The 18,960-nt window shown below is 34.8% G+C and overlaps 1 protein-coding gene across 1 annotated transcript in view; it reads right to left on the minus strand.

Moving 5' to 3' along the window:
- Adcy8 (adenylyl cyclase 78C) overlaps positions 1-17,499 on the minus strand; it is a 43,359-nt gene extending 25,860 nt beyond the window's left edge. Inside the window, exons 1-5 of the mRNA XM_066395116.1 lie at positions 17,341-17,499; positions 4,911-5,121; positions 4,595-4,757; positions 3,425-3,594; positions 1,066-1,264 (exon numbers count right to left, since the gene is read on the minus strand). Of these exons, the coding sequence (XP_066251213.1) occupies positions 1,066-1,264; positions 3,425-3,594; positions 4,595-4,757; positions 4,911-5,121; positions 17,341-17,444 (847 nt within the window). The 5' untranslated portion in view covers positions 17,445-17,499. The remainder of the gene's footprint in view (positions 1-1,065; positions 1,265-3,424; positions 3,595-4,594; positions 4,758-4,910; positions 5,122-17,340) is intronic.
- Positions 17,500-18,960: the final 1,461 nt, after the last annotated feature.

The following is an 18,960-nucleotide window of genomic DNA, read 5'->3' on the forward strand; positions in this document are numbered from 1 at the left end:
TATTAATCTTAGAATGGAGGTCATTATTTCACAATGTAACAATAGATACACTTGACTGTATTATTCAAGTCTCCAAAGTATAAGTGAACCTCTAATTACTAATTGATTTCTGGTGTACAATCTTAACTTATTTGTCGAAAAACAACATACTTTTACCACTAATTAAGAGATAGGGCTATGTAATTTTATTTCCAATAACTTATATCATGTAAAAAATTATTATTCGCCATTCTGTCAAGAACAGAACCTTGTTTCATAAATTTTATCATTGATAATAATATTAAAATGATTACGTAGTTACCATACCCGTTACTTGCTTTCTCCTATAAAAAACAACTTTTAACATAAATTGAAATCTAGTTTGCAACGATCTAAAAATCCATATTTGAAATTTGAAAAGTTGCATTTTCATCTTCACACACGCGCGACTGATTTCAATGAAACATTTACTAGGAACATTTAATAAGGAATTTTAAAGCAAAAGAATATGGCTTGGTCATGACATCTTTTTTTTTTAGTTTATGTGTTTTCCTTTTGCCAAATTGCAAGAGTCAACATATTTCCTCGAAACACGTAAAGACGCATTTTTCTTTAAATTACCTTCAACAGACCGTTTTTCAAATACCTACCATCATAATTTATTTTTTTAATTGTAAAATAACGTTCCCATAAATGATCTCTTCTTCAAAATGACATGGATTCATTATGAAACTCAAACGGTCAGCCGAAACACATTTCCAACTTTATAACGACGGAACTTCGAAGCCAGATTAGTTAACAGTAACAATCTTAATGGACCAATTTCAAATTCAAATGTAGCGGTTTTTCCGAGGCACAGTTGAGGCCCATGGCAATATTCTACACAGTTTCGAACTATAAATGAGTTTATTACTCACTGACTTTTATAACTTTAAGCCGTTTTCTGGATTTATTGCAGCAGACAATATAACTTCATGCAATAAATAAAAATATTTTTGAAAGGGTTTAAATTGCGGAACCCATGGAGTAGACGGATGGCAAAGAATTACTCTTAGGATTAGTTTTTACTACGTTTTTATAACTTACTCTGTATTGTGAGTAAAAGCCAAGTGCAAGCAGCAGCCCAATGCAGATAGTTATTGGCGAAACATCTCCACCAACCCAAAACACACACAGCAATGTTGATGGACATGCAACAGACTGACCAGACAATTCCTATGGTTGTATTGTCATCGTCCAGATTTACTCCAGTGGGTTTAGCCACCCATACAATGATCAATGCCACCTGAAATGTGTAAGAAGGTAATATTAAATAAGGATTTAATTTATTATTATTAAACCCGAAACTAAAGCTTTTACTCGTCTACAGTCTATGTTTGCCTTTCATTGGTTGTGATGTAGGAATTGGTAAAATAACTGAAGTTGTCCAATAAACCGAGTTCAAAGGCGACACTTTCGTTTGCGGGTCAGTAAGCAATAAATACGTCGTTATCCATATTATTCATGGCGTCGTTTGAAGGTCTAAACCCATGCACATCTTTCAACAAAGTAAAAAAAGTTGTCAAATCAAGTACCTACCCACTAATCTATTTTGTGCAATAAAATGTGCGATATTTCGAGGGCAGTAAAGCGAATATTGCTTCCACATAATCAAGAATTATAGCCCCAAATTGCTCTATTCCTGAGGTAATATCCATATATCATTATCCCACTGTGGAATTTTCAAATGCTTTTGGTCAATTCAACGGTCATAAACCACTTAACGCACAGCATTTTTAACCAAGAAGCGCTATTCTAATTAAATAAGAAACTATCTCTTGCTCTGCATGCTCAATTGCCGGTGCCTATATTAAATCGTCATTTAAACGTATTCAATTAATATCGATTTAACTTAAATCTAGTCTAATACTCCTAGCCCTGTTTTTTACTCCGCAAGTTACTATAACACAGAGAAGTTTGTTAGTCCTCCAAACTTTTCTCATTAGAAGAAGTGTCGACTTTGCTTTTATTCCGACTTAAGTAAACTTAAATATACGTAAAACCTCCATACAGGGTGTAACGTATCATGGAGATATTTCAGGGAGCGATAGCGCTTTGCTAAATATTTTAAAAAATGCTAATAGATCCATGGCCAAAAATGTGTCATTTTCGATATATACGGTGGCAAAATTTCATATTTCTTCTCATATTTTATGTTTTTCTCGCGTTTGCTCTGAGTTAAATTTCGTGCACCTATTTCCTTTAAGACCCTCTATAATAAAATGCCAAAATCATCAATACCCGTATACAGGGTGTTATGTTTTTTTTGGGTTATGTACTATTTTATGCTTTATATCTTGTTTACAACATCCTGTATGATTTCCGATAGCAAATTTCAGTTATTCCTTCAATTCTTTAGTTTTGGGTCACTTGCAATGTTTTCCTTCTCCATTTTGGTAGAATTTTCAAAATTATATATCAATGCAAAATAAGAATGTAATCAAAGTGAGGAAAAAACAACTATCCGGCTCAATTATCAACTATCTGAAGCAATTCGTATCATTTAATCAAATTTCCTAAAATAAAAATAAATCTAAATGAAAACAAAATTATCAAAACTGTTGAAAATGTCCTTTAAATAATACGAAACTTTGCCTCCTTGTATATCGAAGGTGGTGCGTTTTTGTCCATAGGTCTGTTAGCTCTTCTTTTATCATCTTACAGAATAGTATCGCCCCCTAAATTATCTCCATGATGATATGTTACACCCTGTACTTTGAACGTTGAAAGCAATTACATCAAAATATCAATATCTAATACATCAAACATTGGAGAAATATCTAGGACCAAACCCGACAATAATAGAGCTGAGTATAATGCTCCTTCTGAAACTGACGAGACCTGAACTAACCGGGTTTAACCATACACCGAGCTGGTCTGGAATTAATGTCAAAATCAATCTCCTCTCGGACCGCCTGTTTGCTTTCCACATAAAGTACTGTCTTAGCTTATTTACTCGGATGTAATGGATGTTTGCCTTATCTCAGATATGCCGTTCACCTGCCGTCCTCAATAAAGGACAGTTCTCCCAATATCTCTCATAAGATGACTTGCAAATTAGTTTCATAATCTGCTTTAATACCAAAAAACCATGAGCTGAAACAATTTTCCTCCATGCCGGAATCATAGGAATAAATCCAATTTTAAGCAGTTGGGAGTAGGTTTTAACGGCATCCGAAACTCGGGCTAAATTCAATTAAATTATATTTTAACAAAACTTTGCAATTAAACAGTTAAATTAATGGGGAAATTTAATAAAATTTAATCTCAGAAAATAAGCAGGGAGACTAGGTACGTTGAGGGCCTCGATTTAAAGACTATTATTTCAGTAAACGAACAAGTTCCTTATATAGCTTTAAACGTTCTGTCGTGCTATAATAGTCAAGTTAAATTGTTTTAAACTTACCTTTAAAAGCAGATCAACAATGTTGACTATAATTAAAGCTTTTTGGCGTTGCCTATGGGAATACTTCAGGTAAGCGAGTTCTAGGTGTTTGCAATGGAAGCTGTTGGTGAGGCTGGGCCAATATATTCCTTTGTACATGAGGCCTTTCTTGAAGAGGGACGCAAAATCGGCTGGAGGGAAGAGACATATTTAAAAGTGAATAATGAAGATTCAACTTCAATGAAACAGTAAGTATAACTTTGGAATTTTTAGCGTTTATGCAGAGGTAGATACAATGAATATGTGCAAGAATTTAAAAAAAGAAAGAAAAAATGAAGTGAATGAGAAAATTGCAAAATGGAAATATTAAATAAAAACATTTATCATCGTTCTGTCCAAAAATGGATAAGTTTTTTTATCCATTTATTCCATATGCTGGCACTGTCTGGTGTATCAACACTAAATCTATTTTTTGCTGCATCTCCACGATGTCTGTTTCTTGGCACGTTCGGGAAATATTCTAGAATATTATTTAACTTTCTATAAGTAATAGTCTTCAACATATTCATCATGAGCTGTCGTACGGCAAGAGCACCATTTTGCAAATAAACATTGTGCAGTCCACAAAATTATTGTGTATTTTCAAATATAAATGAAATTAAGGTAATTTCATAATACCATACTAATAAAAACTAGATTCTTTTTTGGAAAAACTGACCCAAGTACGTTTTTACATCTGCGTCTGTAACGAAGGTTTATCTATTAAAAGTATTTTACAACAATCGAAACAGACGATAATCCAATGATGTCAACTCTGGGAAATAGGGTGGACGTGGCAAAACATGCCATCAAAATAGTAGATTTTTGCGGGTGATCAAACCTATATGTGTTTTCGCATCGTCTTGATGAAACACGACACCTTTACTAGTTACCAATCTTAGGCGCTATTTATTGATTTCATTACTCAATTTATCTAGTTGGTGACATCTTTGTAACCCCACCAGATGGATAACATGACTTTCCTTTGGCAAAAATCCGCTTTTTGAGTGTTTTGGGCTGGCAAGTAAATTTACTCAATGAAAAAATATGTCTTGACTTCTCATAGATTCATAAATTCGACACCAATTAGAATAGCGTCTCAGCATGGCAAGGGCAGAGTGCCAACAAAAAAAATTACAAATAAGCTCTTACGTTTAACAGCAGAATCATTTGAATCTTCATAATATGCCTTGTCCTGTGTGAAACAATCCAGGTACAAATCAGCCTTCTTCTCGCAAATGCCATTTGCAGGAAATGCATCATCCGTATTCATGGAAAAGCAAGACTCTTTGTTTAATTTGTTGTTTTGTTTTTCCTGAAACAAAGCATTTTCAAACTTGAACGAATGTCAAAGAAGCCCCTTAATTATGTTGGCGATTTTTCATTTGATTTTAGAGAGTTTTCAATGTTTCAAATTTAAATACAATCTTACTGTTACAGTATTCTCTAATACCAAATAAATACCCACATTGTTCCAATTATTGCAATTTTCGTTGATGTTATTAAGTGTGAAGCCCTTTGGCGACGATGGAGGGGTCAAAGTAATGGATATGTCTTGAAGTTTTGCTTTATCCACGATGGAGAGAGCAATTGCAGACAGCCTACTCTTGCGTCGTTCTTTAGAAACCGTCCTCACAGCTTTCTCCCATAGCACTTTACTGTTTTTCTTGTTGTTATTCCTGAAACAAACAAGAATAATTTCTTAATGACAAATTGGGGATTTGTTAACTACAGACCAATTAGCAATTAATTAGCTGCCTTGTAATTGAAATTAATTAAAGGCAAGAGAACGCGGATAAAACGTAAGAGATTTTCGCGTTTGAAAACTGGGCAAATTTTACCCTCTTTTCGTCAATTTTGAGGGTTTATTTTCGATAATGAAGTTACAGAAATATGTGCGGTGTAAATTTACAGATAAAATATTTTAATGAAATTAGTAGATGGGCAAATTTTGACCTTGGGGCTTCCACCCTAGGGGAACCAGAGTTCCACTTTAACATCAAATTTCCATATAGTATATTTTACATATATAAGGGCCTCTGTGTTTATTCGCAAATTAGCTCAATAAACATAGAATCCGGATAAGGAAATTCCGGTTTTGTAACCCCATTTTTGTAATCAAAAGCCGGAGCTCCATTATTTGAGCTTTATATCCAATATATTAGATAATCTAACAGACTTATCCCTGAAGTAGGTACTTCACTTCCCCTGATATTAAATTCGCAGGGATGTTTAAGGAGACAGTAAATGAAATTTATGTGGTTGACCTAACATACATTCAACATATTCCTTGAGAATGTATGGTAGAGGGAATTAGGTGGATATATTTCATTACAGGAAACTCATACAGATATCGTTAACAGAGCGCACCAGCAATTGGATTACAGTTTAAAGTTTAGGAGATTTCAAGAGAAAATGAAATTAAGTTTGTTTTAAGTTTCATTCATATTGTTCATATTATTTTTACAATCAATTCTTGTTGTTTTTGTCCCGGTTGGCTTGTTGGCCACCGTTAGCTTCCAACATTGTTAATGCTATATTCCTTTCGAAATTTAAAAAGCTTCAAACTATATATTATTCATATTAAATGTATTAAATTTATATATGTGCTATATTATACAGGGTGTAACATATCATCATGGAGATATTTCAGGAGGCGATAGTACTCTGCAGAACAAAAATAAAATGCTAATGACCCGCACCATTACCGATATAAGCGGTGGCAAAATTTCACATTTTTTCTCATATTTTGCGAGAACATTTATTTTTATTCTTAGAAATTCGATTAAATGTTATGATGAAATAGTTGATAACTGAGCCGGACGATTTTTTTTCCTTTTACATTCTTAACTTGCATCGATCGGCATTTTTGCAAATTCTACGAAAACAGTAAAAAATGCAAAAATACTGCTAGAGACTAAAAATCTAAAGAATTGAAGAAGGAATTTAAATTTAGCATCAGAATTCATACAGGGCATTCCAAAAGAACATAAAGCACAATCCCTGCTATTTTCAATTAATCTGTTGGGCATTATCTTAACATCTGAAGGACCCTTTAAGATCTACCTTAGATTATGACATTTTCACGCATTTTAATTTCCTGGATTCTTATTGGAGGAAACCTTAACAATATTGTCAAATTAACAATGGTTACAACAATTAGACGACAAACATTCAGCCGATTACTCCCAAAACTTATATACGAAAAAAAGGAAATTTGAACTTGCCATTTAAGTTAATTTAACTTCAAATACTGGATCCATATAATTGGAATGTAACGCTAAATAAAATGGAAATTCCACAGTAATGAAAATTTCATGTTATGATTGCAGAGATGAATAAAGATTCTTTATGCCAATTATTTTTAAGTTAAAATGAGGAAACATTGTTCATATTGCAATATTGAAAAATTCCAAATTTAATTGGAGTTAAAGAGATGGGGATACACATGGATGTAACTAAGGCCTATGGGTATTTAACGTTACAGCCTAGTAGCTCATTTCTTCCCGTGAAAATTGAAGTCATCTCGGGAACTAAGTGGTTTCAGGCTTGGGTTATATGGGGTAGTTAGTTTATTTATACGAAACCCTCATTGGTATGGGCTATAATTTGGGTCGAGATTGTTACAGTTTCTCAAATACAGAGAGTTGGGTGAGTTTGATAATTATTTTGGAAGTGTATGGTTCTCACACAATTACATGGAAAGGTGCAGATTTATATATGTAAATATGGATAACGCATATACCGGATGTAACTTGCCACCCCGCACATTTCTCTGTGTTTATCGAATATATTTATGTGCATAATAAATATGTACATGCATAATAAACAATGCATGTTGTTTGCCCATTGACTGGATGTTCCTCTGATTTTCTATCTGCGTATTATACGTATATTTATTCAAACAAAAACAAGTCGAAATTTTCTGGAAAAAATAATTAATAAGACCCATGAAAGAGCTCATCAATGGGCCTTTGCTTTGAGTCTTCCGGTCCTTAAACGTGTGTCGCAAAGTTTATCGAATCTTTCTATTTAATATAAAGTTCATTAAAGTGCATAATAGGCACGAAAAGCTTCAAAAAGGCTTTTAGAAACTGAATATATAAGATAATTTTATTAATTAGGGCTCTTCGATGTATATCCGAATGATACATAACTTCGAATTAGTTGTGTGTTTTTGCATAATGTTTTTATTGCACAGGGTCGTCTTTATCAAATAATGTTAATCGAAGACGCCAACGCCACAAATTGAGAAGAAAAAAATTTGGTGCCATCCCCGTTGATTGGTAGAACATCCATGGAGGTAGAAAGTACCAAAGAAACATTCCTTATCGAGTTGCCAATAATTCCTAATATAAAAATTAATGGTGAGAAAGCCTTCAGAAGGTCCATCAGGAGATAAAATTATGTTTACATATTTATTGTAAATATTGAAATAATTGTCTAAATAAGTCAGAAACGTGCTATTAATAAAAATTACAGATTCTGAACACTGATGAAGGAAGAGATGCCGCTGTAGGATCGCGACATAACGCTTCTTCATAAGAGAATTAAATTTATTAGATCACACATAAAATGTTAAGGTTGATAGTGGCTTTATCTTTATTATATACCCATCTATATTAATTATGAACATGACGTATTTAATAGCGTATGAAATTCTAAATTAATATTGTTCTCAGAACACCTCAGGCTTCTTTTTCCATCAAATTCTCTTTGACATAGCAAACGATTTTTTTATTCCGTCGGAGTATGTTTGCTCAATGAAACTATTGCCTTGAATCCGCAACTTTTCCCCCATTTTACTAAGTTTGGAAACATCACATGTATCGTTTCTAAGACCAATCAGCTGTACCTTTACAAAAGGCAGGGTGTACCAGCATCACTTGGTAGATGATTCGTTCGAATGTTAGCACAGGGATGAACAAGATACTCGTAATGTGCGTTGCACCAATTTGTTTTTTTTCTGAAGACTCGTGAGGTACGTCCTTAGTGCATCCATGATTTAGTAAGTGAAAATGGTTATTGCGGACGTGAGTCTGACTAACACTTTTGCGGCTCGAAAGTGATTGTTGCTTCTTGTGATTCACAGTTAAGTTTTGTCAGGTGAATGAGAACGGTGTAAATAAAATTTTAGTTGAGAGTCGAAATTATTTGCAATTTTGGCTCTTTTGGAAGGTATTTACGACTATTTTTGGACATGGCCGAAGAATGATACCGTCACTTCAAAGATTTTTAAAACTTTTTCAAGAATTAATATTGTTTTTTTTTTGGTGTTCAGGTTAGTGTACACCTCTACTTCAAGTCGAAATTAATTCGAAACTCTAACCGTTTTGAAGATTTTTTTCACGCGTTCATATTGAATTTTCTCAGAAATTAATATTCAATTTTTTTCAGGAAGTCAAATTGATTATTTTTTTAGGAATTCTGTAACATTGATTTTTTTTGTGTTTCAGGTCTCAACTGTGTACGCCTCTGCTTCAAATAGAAACCAATTTGAAACTCTAAATATTTTTAGAGCTTTTCTCAGGAATTAAGCTTTTGGAAGATAAAAAATTAAAGTAATTCATACAAGGGGTAATAAAAATACAAACTTTAATTTACAAATCTCTCGCGTCAAAACACGCCAATTTATGTAGTAACTTTTAGTTTCAAAATGAGTGAAAATCGATGAAAGTTTTCATTATTATTTACGATTATTTCGAAAAACCCATATTAATTTGAGAACTTTGGCGCCCTGTAACGACAAAATGAAGCAACATTGGACATAGGTCTAGAACGCCTCATTTTTGGCCAAGCGTTCTCTGTCATTTCAGAGACGCCCTGTACATACCCCGAAAACGTTCGCTTTAAAAACGAAATTACCTAATGAACATTTTTCTGTCTTCAAGTACGCGAGTGACAACATTCGTTTAAGGCATTTATATCTCTCATATTTATATTCAACATTGTACTACAGCCAGGACAATAATAATATTTTTTATCTGATAAAAAGAGCATCTGGTGCAAATTGGAGTGTACCCTAGTTTGGATTAGTAAAAGGGGAAATTACGATTATTGCCAATGTGTAATCAACAATTTATTTGGCTGTTTTACGAGTACGTAAATGTTTTCGTGGGGATGCATTAGCTAAATTAAAACGTAGGAAATTCCAAATTGGCCATAGAACTTCAGGCCATAAAATCTCTATGATACATTTCAGCGTGAAAAATTAATACGTGACGAAGAGAAAATGAACAGGAAAATTAAAATTTAATCAGAAATTCGATTAGAGGCTGTTCCTCTCAAGAACTCAATTATATGAACGCTTCAATTTACATTATAAAAGTGGAGACATTGGGGTGCGTCAAATTTCCTATATTTTTATCACTCCAAGCCTCATTACACGCACCTTCAACATTAGTTTGCCACAGAAACCCCCATTTAATTGAACTACGACACGAGTTAGTGCTTTGTATAGCACTCGTAATACACATAGACACAACCATCACCTTCTTTGCCAAATTGCTACATCCAAGCAAACACGACATCCTCTTAAGCCCCAACGTAAACATCAATAGCTCAAATTACGTTAGGAACAAAGTTGGCAGGATAGAATAATTCCGGGGGTTATTGGGGTTTTGATTATTAAACTACAGTAAATGAGTGATATTTTGGAGGTTCGAGGAACACGCAAGAGCAGACGCACAAATCGTTTCACTACTTCGTGTGGATGAACAATTTAACACATGGTCTCAGACAAAAAACTCGATGAAGTGTAAATTGAAACTGCTTTCGGTTTATGGGCCTCCTTGCTCTTCAAATTGTGAATTCGATTTCTGCACGCTCTATCTAACAATAAAGAGCCAATGCAATGGAAAGAACTTCAGTGGTTAAAAATAACAAGCTTAGAGTTAATTGTAAATCGAAGCAAATAGGCAGTTGTGGGCTTTTATCCAAAAAAATCTGATTATCAAAAAGACACAAATACCTGAATGGAACTTGCCACCCTCTGTGCCGGTTTGCAAAGACCTCCTTTAACTACTCGAAGGGCTCTTAGGTTTATTGGGTTATTTCCAGGGAGTATTTGCCAACCCTTTCAGGTGGCTTAAATACCAGAATAATAAATTAAGGTTTTATTAGGTTTTCAGTAAAGGCAATTTTCCTTAACTCCATTAAATCAGCAGCAAAACACTAGAAATACCTTTGATATTATATATTTTCCGTGTTAAGACAAGGCTTATGTGTAATTAGAACTTCGGATCTTGCTGCGACTGGAAATAAATTGGTGTCTTCAGAGTGGCTTCGGAAGCATTGAAACTTTGGCGCCACCAAGTAGGTGAATAATTTTAACATTCACGTTTTCATTCGCTTTAAAATACCTAGGCTGCGATTACCCAGCTTCATATCTCGTTAATTCACGGTTGCAAATGTAATTTCTGTGCATAACAACACATGCAAACAAATTACGTTTACAACTATGAATTAGTAATATGAAGCTGAATCATTCCGGCCATAGTAGTAATTTTCGAATACATCTGTAGGCATTATAATATCATTTGCCTTTATTAGATGCCTAATTAAGGAGTTTTTTTAATAAAAGGGTATTAAGAGTTAACTTGGCCAAATCCTCCTTGGTAACTTGGGCTAATCCAATTATAATTCCAATTCCGATTTGAAATTGCAACTGGCATATTTTGCTTGCAAGGAGATTTGTCTAATCTACATAGGTTAAACCTCAGGGGTATGATGTGACTACGTTCTATAGAATTGATAATTTCCATGCTTCCATATCTCTTATATTGATTTATGTTATTACCGAAATCACACATAAGGTGTTCTTAAAAGTATTCAGGTTAGTTTAAGATTTTATCAAATTTGGGTTAAGTAAACGGGGGAATTCAGGGCGCAATGAATTTTAAATTATTTTAAAATGCTCATCATATGAATTTGAAGCTCCGGTATTCCGTAATTCTCTCAATTTTACCAAATCTCTTGGACCTCAAAACACGAAAACATATTATTTCAGCTAAATGTTTCGATGTAGTGCCCTTTTTCCCTATACATTTGAGGTAATTGAGCGCACTGTCGGTTAGTTCAGTTTTCACTCTTTCTCCCCAGCACCAGCGTCTGCATTTACGAAAAAAGATCAAAGCAATTGATAGCCGAATCCCCTTTCCCCTCGATACTGCCGATTTATCCCTCAGGGACAATTCCGGGTCGCTAGAGGCTGCAGAAAACGAAAACCGGGGGTTTTTAGTGGGTAGGCACCCCGAGGAATTCCACACTATTCGGTCGCCAGAACGCCAGGCTGGGTGTCTTTTCAAAATTTTCCTTGAGTTAAAAAAAGTTCAGGTTTCAGAAGTGATGTTTTGCGGCAATTCTTGGTGGACAGAAAAGGAAACTCAAGGTGTTTTAGGAGGTAGGTGTCTGAAGGAACTTTTGTCCACGAGGTATTCAACCAGGACAAGGCCGGATGTGGCGGGGGAAGGAGTGACTGGGGAAAATCCCACACAACCCAGTTGCCAAAAGACCAGACCGGATGTCTTTGGAAAATTTAACTGAAAAAAAGTTAGTTCAGGTTTGCTTAAATGGTTCAGGTTGTCTTTAATTTCGAAAAGTTCTCTTACTCGTACTCTTAAGATACAAATCCATCTTTTCTTCCTTCAGCAACGACATTTTCACTTAGTACATGAGAAAACTAGCTAAACAGCCTTTTCATTAGTTAATTGTTTCCAGTTCCCAAGGAAGCCCTATCTGCTCCTCGTTCCACTATACCGACTACACTGGAAAACCAATTCTTAGCTTTTAGCGCGAAATTAATAACACAAAGGGAAAATTTGTTGTTAATTGTTTAATGACAAATTCATTAAATATGAATTTACTCATGAAACATGGAACTATACAATTTCAACTCTATTAATGGTAGATCTGCAAACGATAATTATATCCAGCTATTTCAATGAAACGACAGAAGGAAAATTAATATGCATTGGAGGGATTAAACTTTTAAATCAAGAGCTTTATTCATGCAACATCCAAAAGCTGATGTTTCATTTAAATAAATTCTATTACGAAAACGTTATAAACAGCAGACGATTCGGACAAATTCAGCTATAAATAATGTATTGTTTATATGTGTAATTGATTTTATAATTTAGAGCTCCATGGGCACATTGATTAAGTCAAATTTCAACAGTGATGGGCAGACTACGAACATGCCTGGTTGATTAGTTAACGGTCCAAGTAAAGTTCGTCCAGTAAACTCGTTTCAAAGTTATTGAAAACATTTTCTGGTATTTTCATCTTAGTCGTCAGAGTTCCGCAAAGTTTCGCCATTCATCATTTTTAAAAGCCAGTAAACCAGTCAAAATAACACAAAATCCAATATCTCTTGTATTAAGTTAAAACCATCCACGTGCAAGTAGCTGTCCTACGAAAGCTTCCTGCGGTAACGTAATTTCAATGTAATTTTGACACATTCATGCTGCTTTCGTTTCGGTTCCCATTGTTTTATTTTCGCTTAGTGAATCTATTGTGTAAGAAATATTGCTTGGGTGGCACAGCTGAAGTAAGTGGATTAAATCGAGTCTCCAAATATGCTTAGAAGTTCACGTTGGAGACGTATGGAAAAAAATGCGTGCAGTCGAGAAAGGAAGAATTAAATAACGACCTCTCAATAGGGCTCAAATTTTATACCCGCTGATTGTCTCCAAGGAAACACAGGCAGAAGAGACTTGAAATTTAATAGAACGCGAAATTGATTCGATATTTTGAAGGGATATAAAAATAGAAGTGAAGGGTGGCTGGAGACGATTATGTATTGTGATATAGAGCTGTAAGGAGAATACAAATCCGAGAAGCTCTCAGCTCCCAAAACTAACCTGAACTAAAAGAGATATTCAACGTACGATCACCGAGCCCGATAAAGGCCGATTAAAATAACGGAAAAAAATGCGAAATAAGTTTACAGTAAAATCGACAAATTCGCAATTCTCTTTTTACCAGTTGCACATAACTTACACTAAACGGACGCGTGCTCATGCACCCATTAATATTGAACACTTGCCATTATTCTACTTCACATCTTTTGAGTGGGAGTCCAATTATTATTCGGTGAAATGAGCTGAAAGAGATTTGCTGAATTTTTCAAAGCGCACCCTATTTTTCATGTCACTGCCAAAGCGATTTTTTAGTTGGTTTAGCATAGAGCAAATAATGGAATCAGTGGAAAGACGCTACGACAAAAACACGTTTGTTTTGCGAAACATAAATCATATATTCCGATAAAGTTGGATCCCTCCACATAATCAATCAGAAACATGCCAAAGTTGCTCAACCTCAAATGAAGAAAGTGTTGCAGGCTGCTATCGCCCCCTGAAATATCTCCATGATGATATGTTACCCCTTATAGATCGCTTTTCGCAAACCTTCCGCAATGCCTAGGAAGATCGCACAGAACGATACACGTTCAGGAAAAGTGTATTTTAATAAAATATCGACAAAACAATAAAATGATTGAGGCTCCTTATTAGAGTAAATGAAATAAAAATACCCCTAGGGACTGCGGAAACTCGAACTTCGATTAACCTTTATAAATGGCCTTCATGCCCTTTACCTTTAGAAGATTATAGAACTTTATCATGGCTGTGATTTCGTTCAAATAAAGATAATTCCGCATATTTTTGCCTTGGAAGTATTATGACTTAAGTAAAACAAATCCGCCTGGAAAGTTTTCTTATTTGAGCCGTACCACGTCAGCGGAAACATGGAGAGCAAACGAGGGCCATAAAATTTCATTACGACTTCCCGCAGGCTCATATCACGAAAAAAGGCTAACATGTACACAGTAACGAAAGGTCGTAAGTGGTGCGAGTGGCCTTATAAATATCATTACTTAAATATTCCTAAAAGGTTGGGACAAAGGTCCGATTGCGGATGGTTTGCGGATAAACCTACCGCTTCTACCGGAAGTTTTTCTCATCTAAAAATTTAATACATGAGATTGTCTTTAGATGGCTATCACACTAGTGGTGAATGAATATCATAAATATAAAAGAGGAGTGGCTTAAGAACGCGACATCATGCGGTTTGGCTCTAAATAACTGTGCAAATAGTCTAGACAGGGCTCCATCAGTGATTAATGGGGCCTTTGTTTTCCGTAATAATTCCCCACTGAGCTACAGGAAAATTTTTGAACTCATGCTGCTAAAATTAAAGAAACCTGGGAGCTCTAGACTTTCAGCCTTTTTATTTCTTATTTGTCGTGATATTTTAGCTCGGTAATTCGTAAATTGGTTTTCGTACTAAATTTGAACAGTATAATTTCAATGAACCAACAGTAGCACAGCAGGGAGCGAGTATGGAAATATTTTTAAAAGTTCGCCGCTTTTTCGATCTGTAATGTCTGCTCATAATCCAAGAAACTAGTAGATATCTGATTTGAAGTCAACATTTAAATACAAAGTAGGTACGTAAGCATTCGAGTAGAAAACCGCATCATCGTACATAGACAAGAACTGGTGGCACCCGGTATAAGAAAATTTTGACTACTAAAACTCTAATTTGCCACCACTGTAGCAGTGGCAACAAAGTATATCCAGCGTCACCAACTTCGCATCATATTCCTGCATCTCCATCATTATCTTTGTTTATAACATGGGCTTAGACAAAGGAAAAAAATTATGATATTGATCTTGTCACCCTAAGTAGTAAAGTAGAATTTTATATCTTTCGTCTTTTTGAGGGCGTGTATTAGAAGAGAATAGCTCTATGCTACGTAACGGTTAATATTCGATTTGAGTCATAGGTCGATACCAACAGCCCAAGTGTGAATATTCATGCAACTTAATTGAATGCTAATGCATTCAGTTAAACTAACCTGAGCTACAGGGTGGCGTAGCTGAATGGTAATTTTAAATACACTTCGGTAATGGGGTAAATGCAGGTGGATTAAGACGGTATCGTTCAAGAACAAAATGTAGATAAAAATGTATCATGAAATTATGTATTCCTATTAATACACACGGATAAATACCAGTTGGCCGTTCGCCCGATTAGCGCTATTATAAAGTATTAATAAATTGATGATTATTTATTTAAATGCGTCAACTTCTGAGCTCAATTCATTTATGAGTATGAACAATTTGGACATGTTTAACACTAATAAATATTAATGTATCCGCTTCCAGAGTAAAACTTTATTTGAATTTGATTATCATTATTATATTTAATTATTTATATTAATCATTTTAAACTTCTTGTGTCAAACTATGGTAATCCACTGTTACGGGTTTATAACTGCAGCTGTACCTTCAGATCAAAGATTGGATTCCTTTTTAGACGAATGTAAAATATGAAATATATTTTAAAACTCCGCTCCTTAATCCCTTCAACAGTCTGTAATATTCTTGTATATTGTAACTAATCGTGTGTGCTAAACCCAAGACGTGAGCCCTTCATAAATCTTGAATTAAACTAGATTGAGTTGAATCTGATGTGTCAATCCTTCACAAGCCTTGTGTTTAAGTAAATTAAACTGGAATGGGCTAAACCTGAAACGTAAATCCCTTGCAAAGCCTTTAAACGTCTCATTGATTATTTTTCAAAGTTTGGGAACCATTTGATGAACCTATCGAAACTAAGGTGAACAGTGCAAAACATCATTCTACCTCGAACCGTTGACGGGATACAGATCACGAAAGTGAAAAAAATATAAAACTTTGAGCGTCAGTATTTTGAAATCGGTTTAGATTACATACAGGAAATATTTAATCAAATGGTAATAAGTAATAGGTGATATTCGAAGAGTCACGTTCCACATAAGATCTTTTTAATATCTCGAGTAAAAAATGTGAGCAAGACATCATCTATATCATCATTATGTTGGAGATAATTGGGTACCCCCTTGAACCAAACTCCTTAGGCTTGTTTTCAGACCTTTCTTGGCAAAATGGTGAAAGGCAAGTATTCTCGTATTTCTCGACAAAATTTTGATATTTGATAATACTTTGATACTGGTTAATATCTCAAAATATACATCCAGAGCCTATTGTCTTCAAGAGAAATTTCATATTCTCAATAGTCCCCTATGACATTTTCCCTCCTCTTCACGCCCGTGCACTCTTCAGATTATTTTAAACCACGATAGTATTGTAGTAATTGATGAATTAAAAATACATTCAAAGAATAATTTGAAATAATAAAATCCATAAACTCATTATGATGAAAGAGCGCATAAAAACTCTGAGAAAAAAGGTCATAAAATTCTCGGCATGTTTCCAGCTGCCGCAATGGGGTGAACGATCTACCGCAAAAAGGGTTGCTATCTGGATAAGACCATTATCCCGAACTTAATAGATGAGACGGAATCGAGAGTTTTTGATATTGAAACTTTGGCGAAAGAATTTTCTGTAATATAAAGGACATAAGCTTAGTTTCCAAATGAGAGAGTGAGCAGATAAACTGCTTTCGGCTATTTTGAATCGAGCAAACTTCTAAGCGATTCTCACTGCTAACAGTTCTTGGTCTAAGTTGCCATTGTCTTAGTTTTCTTGGCAATCAACATCAAGACTCTAACAACAACAGTTTTTAAAATTAAACGGTATTCCCTATAATTGAGAAGGCGAAAACTCCAACCAAAGAAAAAGAAACAGATTAAAGCGCACTTGTAATGGAAAGTTTGTCCCAAAGAAATGGATGATACAATTCCTGCCAGAAGTACTTAATCAATTCCCCAGTTTCTCTTTCCACTTTAGACCTTAAAGCACAAATTGTTCTGCTTTCTGAGAAGTTTTAAGCTCTATAATTCATTTTAAAAGAGCTTTCTAGGTATTCCAAATAAAAATTGTGCATCATTAATCCACAGATTGTGCATAATTAGTCAGAACCTTAACGAGGCCTTAAGAGGCTTAACCTACCCTGCGAGATTCTCCTTATTGCTTTCGACCATGTCTCCCTCCTCGGGCTTTGTCCCCGGTGATCCTGGGGCACGTGGCACGTCCATCGACCCTTGCTCGCACATCAAATGTCCGCTGAATCAATGTTTAATATATCCATCTTGTTATGCGCCGAGGCTGGAAAGGATCTGGAAAAAACTACTTCGGTGAATGTATTTTCTAAACTTCCGAGGAAAATAAATCGGGGATAAACGTTCTAGCAGTAGTGTGGCGTGATAAAATAAAGTCGACAGCTTTATTAGGGTTGGTGAATTAGGTGTCTTCAGGGGAGAGCTACAAATAGAATAAGAGTCACTTTTCTGGAAATGTGTCAAGACGATAACTATGAGACTTTCTATGCTTGATCCGTAGGTGGAATGCATTTCTCGAAGGGGTTTACCCAACTAAGAGATAATTGTTCGAAAGCCCGCTGAAATAAAGCCAAAAATTAAACAGGAAGTAGCTAAAAACTAGGAAAAACTTGATTAATAAGGTTCTAGTTCCTTAAAGAAAGCACGTAATAAAAACAATGCCCATGAGTGTCTGTTGATGTTGACCAACCCCAATGATTTTTTCGCTCTCGTGCGTTTCTTTGAAACCTCTGCGGAAGTCTATTAACAAACATACCACAAGAACCGGACAGATTATGTATCTGATCTCTTATCAGGTAACTTTTATTGATATATTTCAGCTCAAATTAAGTACGTGTAATGTGCGCCTTTATCGAGCCTGTTTTCCCCTAATCTATTACGTGTAGATAATTTTAGCAAAATGAGAGTGTGTGTATGAACATCGATCGATTGTTATCTATAAACGTAGAGCAAATACATGAGCGATAATAGGAAGTGTTGGAGTGACATTAGTTCGTTTGGAAGCTTGTATTGTATGATATGGTCATTACACAATATAATTCAGTCAATAAAGTCGTTTTTGTATTGAAATGGTAAAAAAAAATCGAACCGAATTAGTTTGGGTTATGTAGTCCTACTCGTAGGACCCCCGTATTCGCCGTAAGTCCATGAACGGAACTTGCGTCTAGGCGTGACTTAAACTAATACTTTTCTATGCTGTCAAATTTAGCCAACTTAAGTGAGCCACTTAAATGAAGCTTAGAAAGAGTATCATTTTAATTGGCTATTCTAAGCCAACTAAAATGAGATTTATTGTGTAAGGCTTATTCTCAGCCTCGCTTAAGTTGGCTAAATTTTCGCGCAAACATCCTAAATATTGATGTCCTCGTATAATTATACTAAATATTTAAAATGTTTCAAAACCGGTTACGTAGATACACAAAAGCAATACCAATCTGCTAAATTTGTTATGTAACTGTAAGAAATAGGTAATAATTGGAAATGTACACTAAAATTCTGTTCGGGCGAATAATGCATTAATATCAGTCACATACAATTAAAGCAAGCTTTCGTGTCAACACTAGCAAACACCTCCGTTAAGTGGGTAGGAATTTCTTTCAAAAAACAATATTAGATCTTGTTAAAGGGGTGAAATCTAAATTGGTTTCTAACTAAGTTCCCAGTGGATATTTAAATAAAGGTGATGTTTGTTCGAATCTGTTTGTTTTGCTTTACTAAATGAAATATTGAA

This window comes from Euwallacea similis, chromosome 11 (genome assembly GCF_039881205.1).
Source record: "Euwallacea similis isolate ESF13 chromosome 11, ESF131.1, whole genome shotgun sequence".
Classification (NCBI taxonomy): Eukaryota; Metazoa; Arthropoda; class Insecta; order Coleoptera; family Curculionidae; genus Euwallacea; species Euwallacea similis.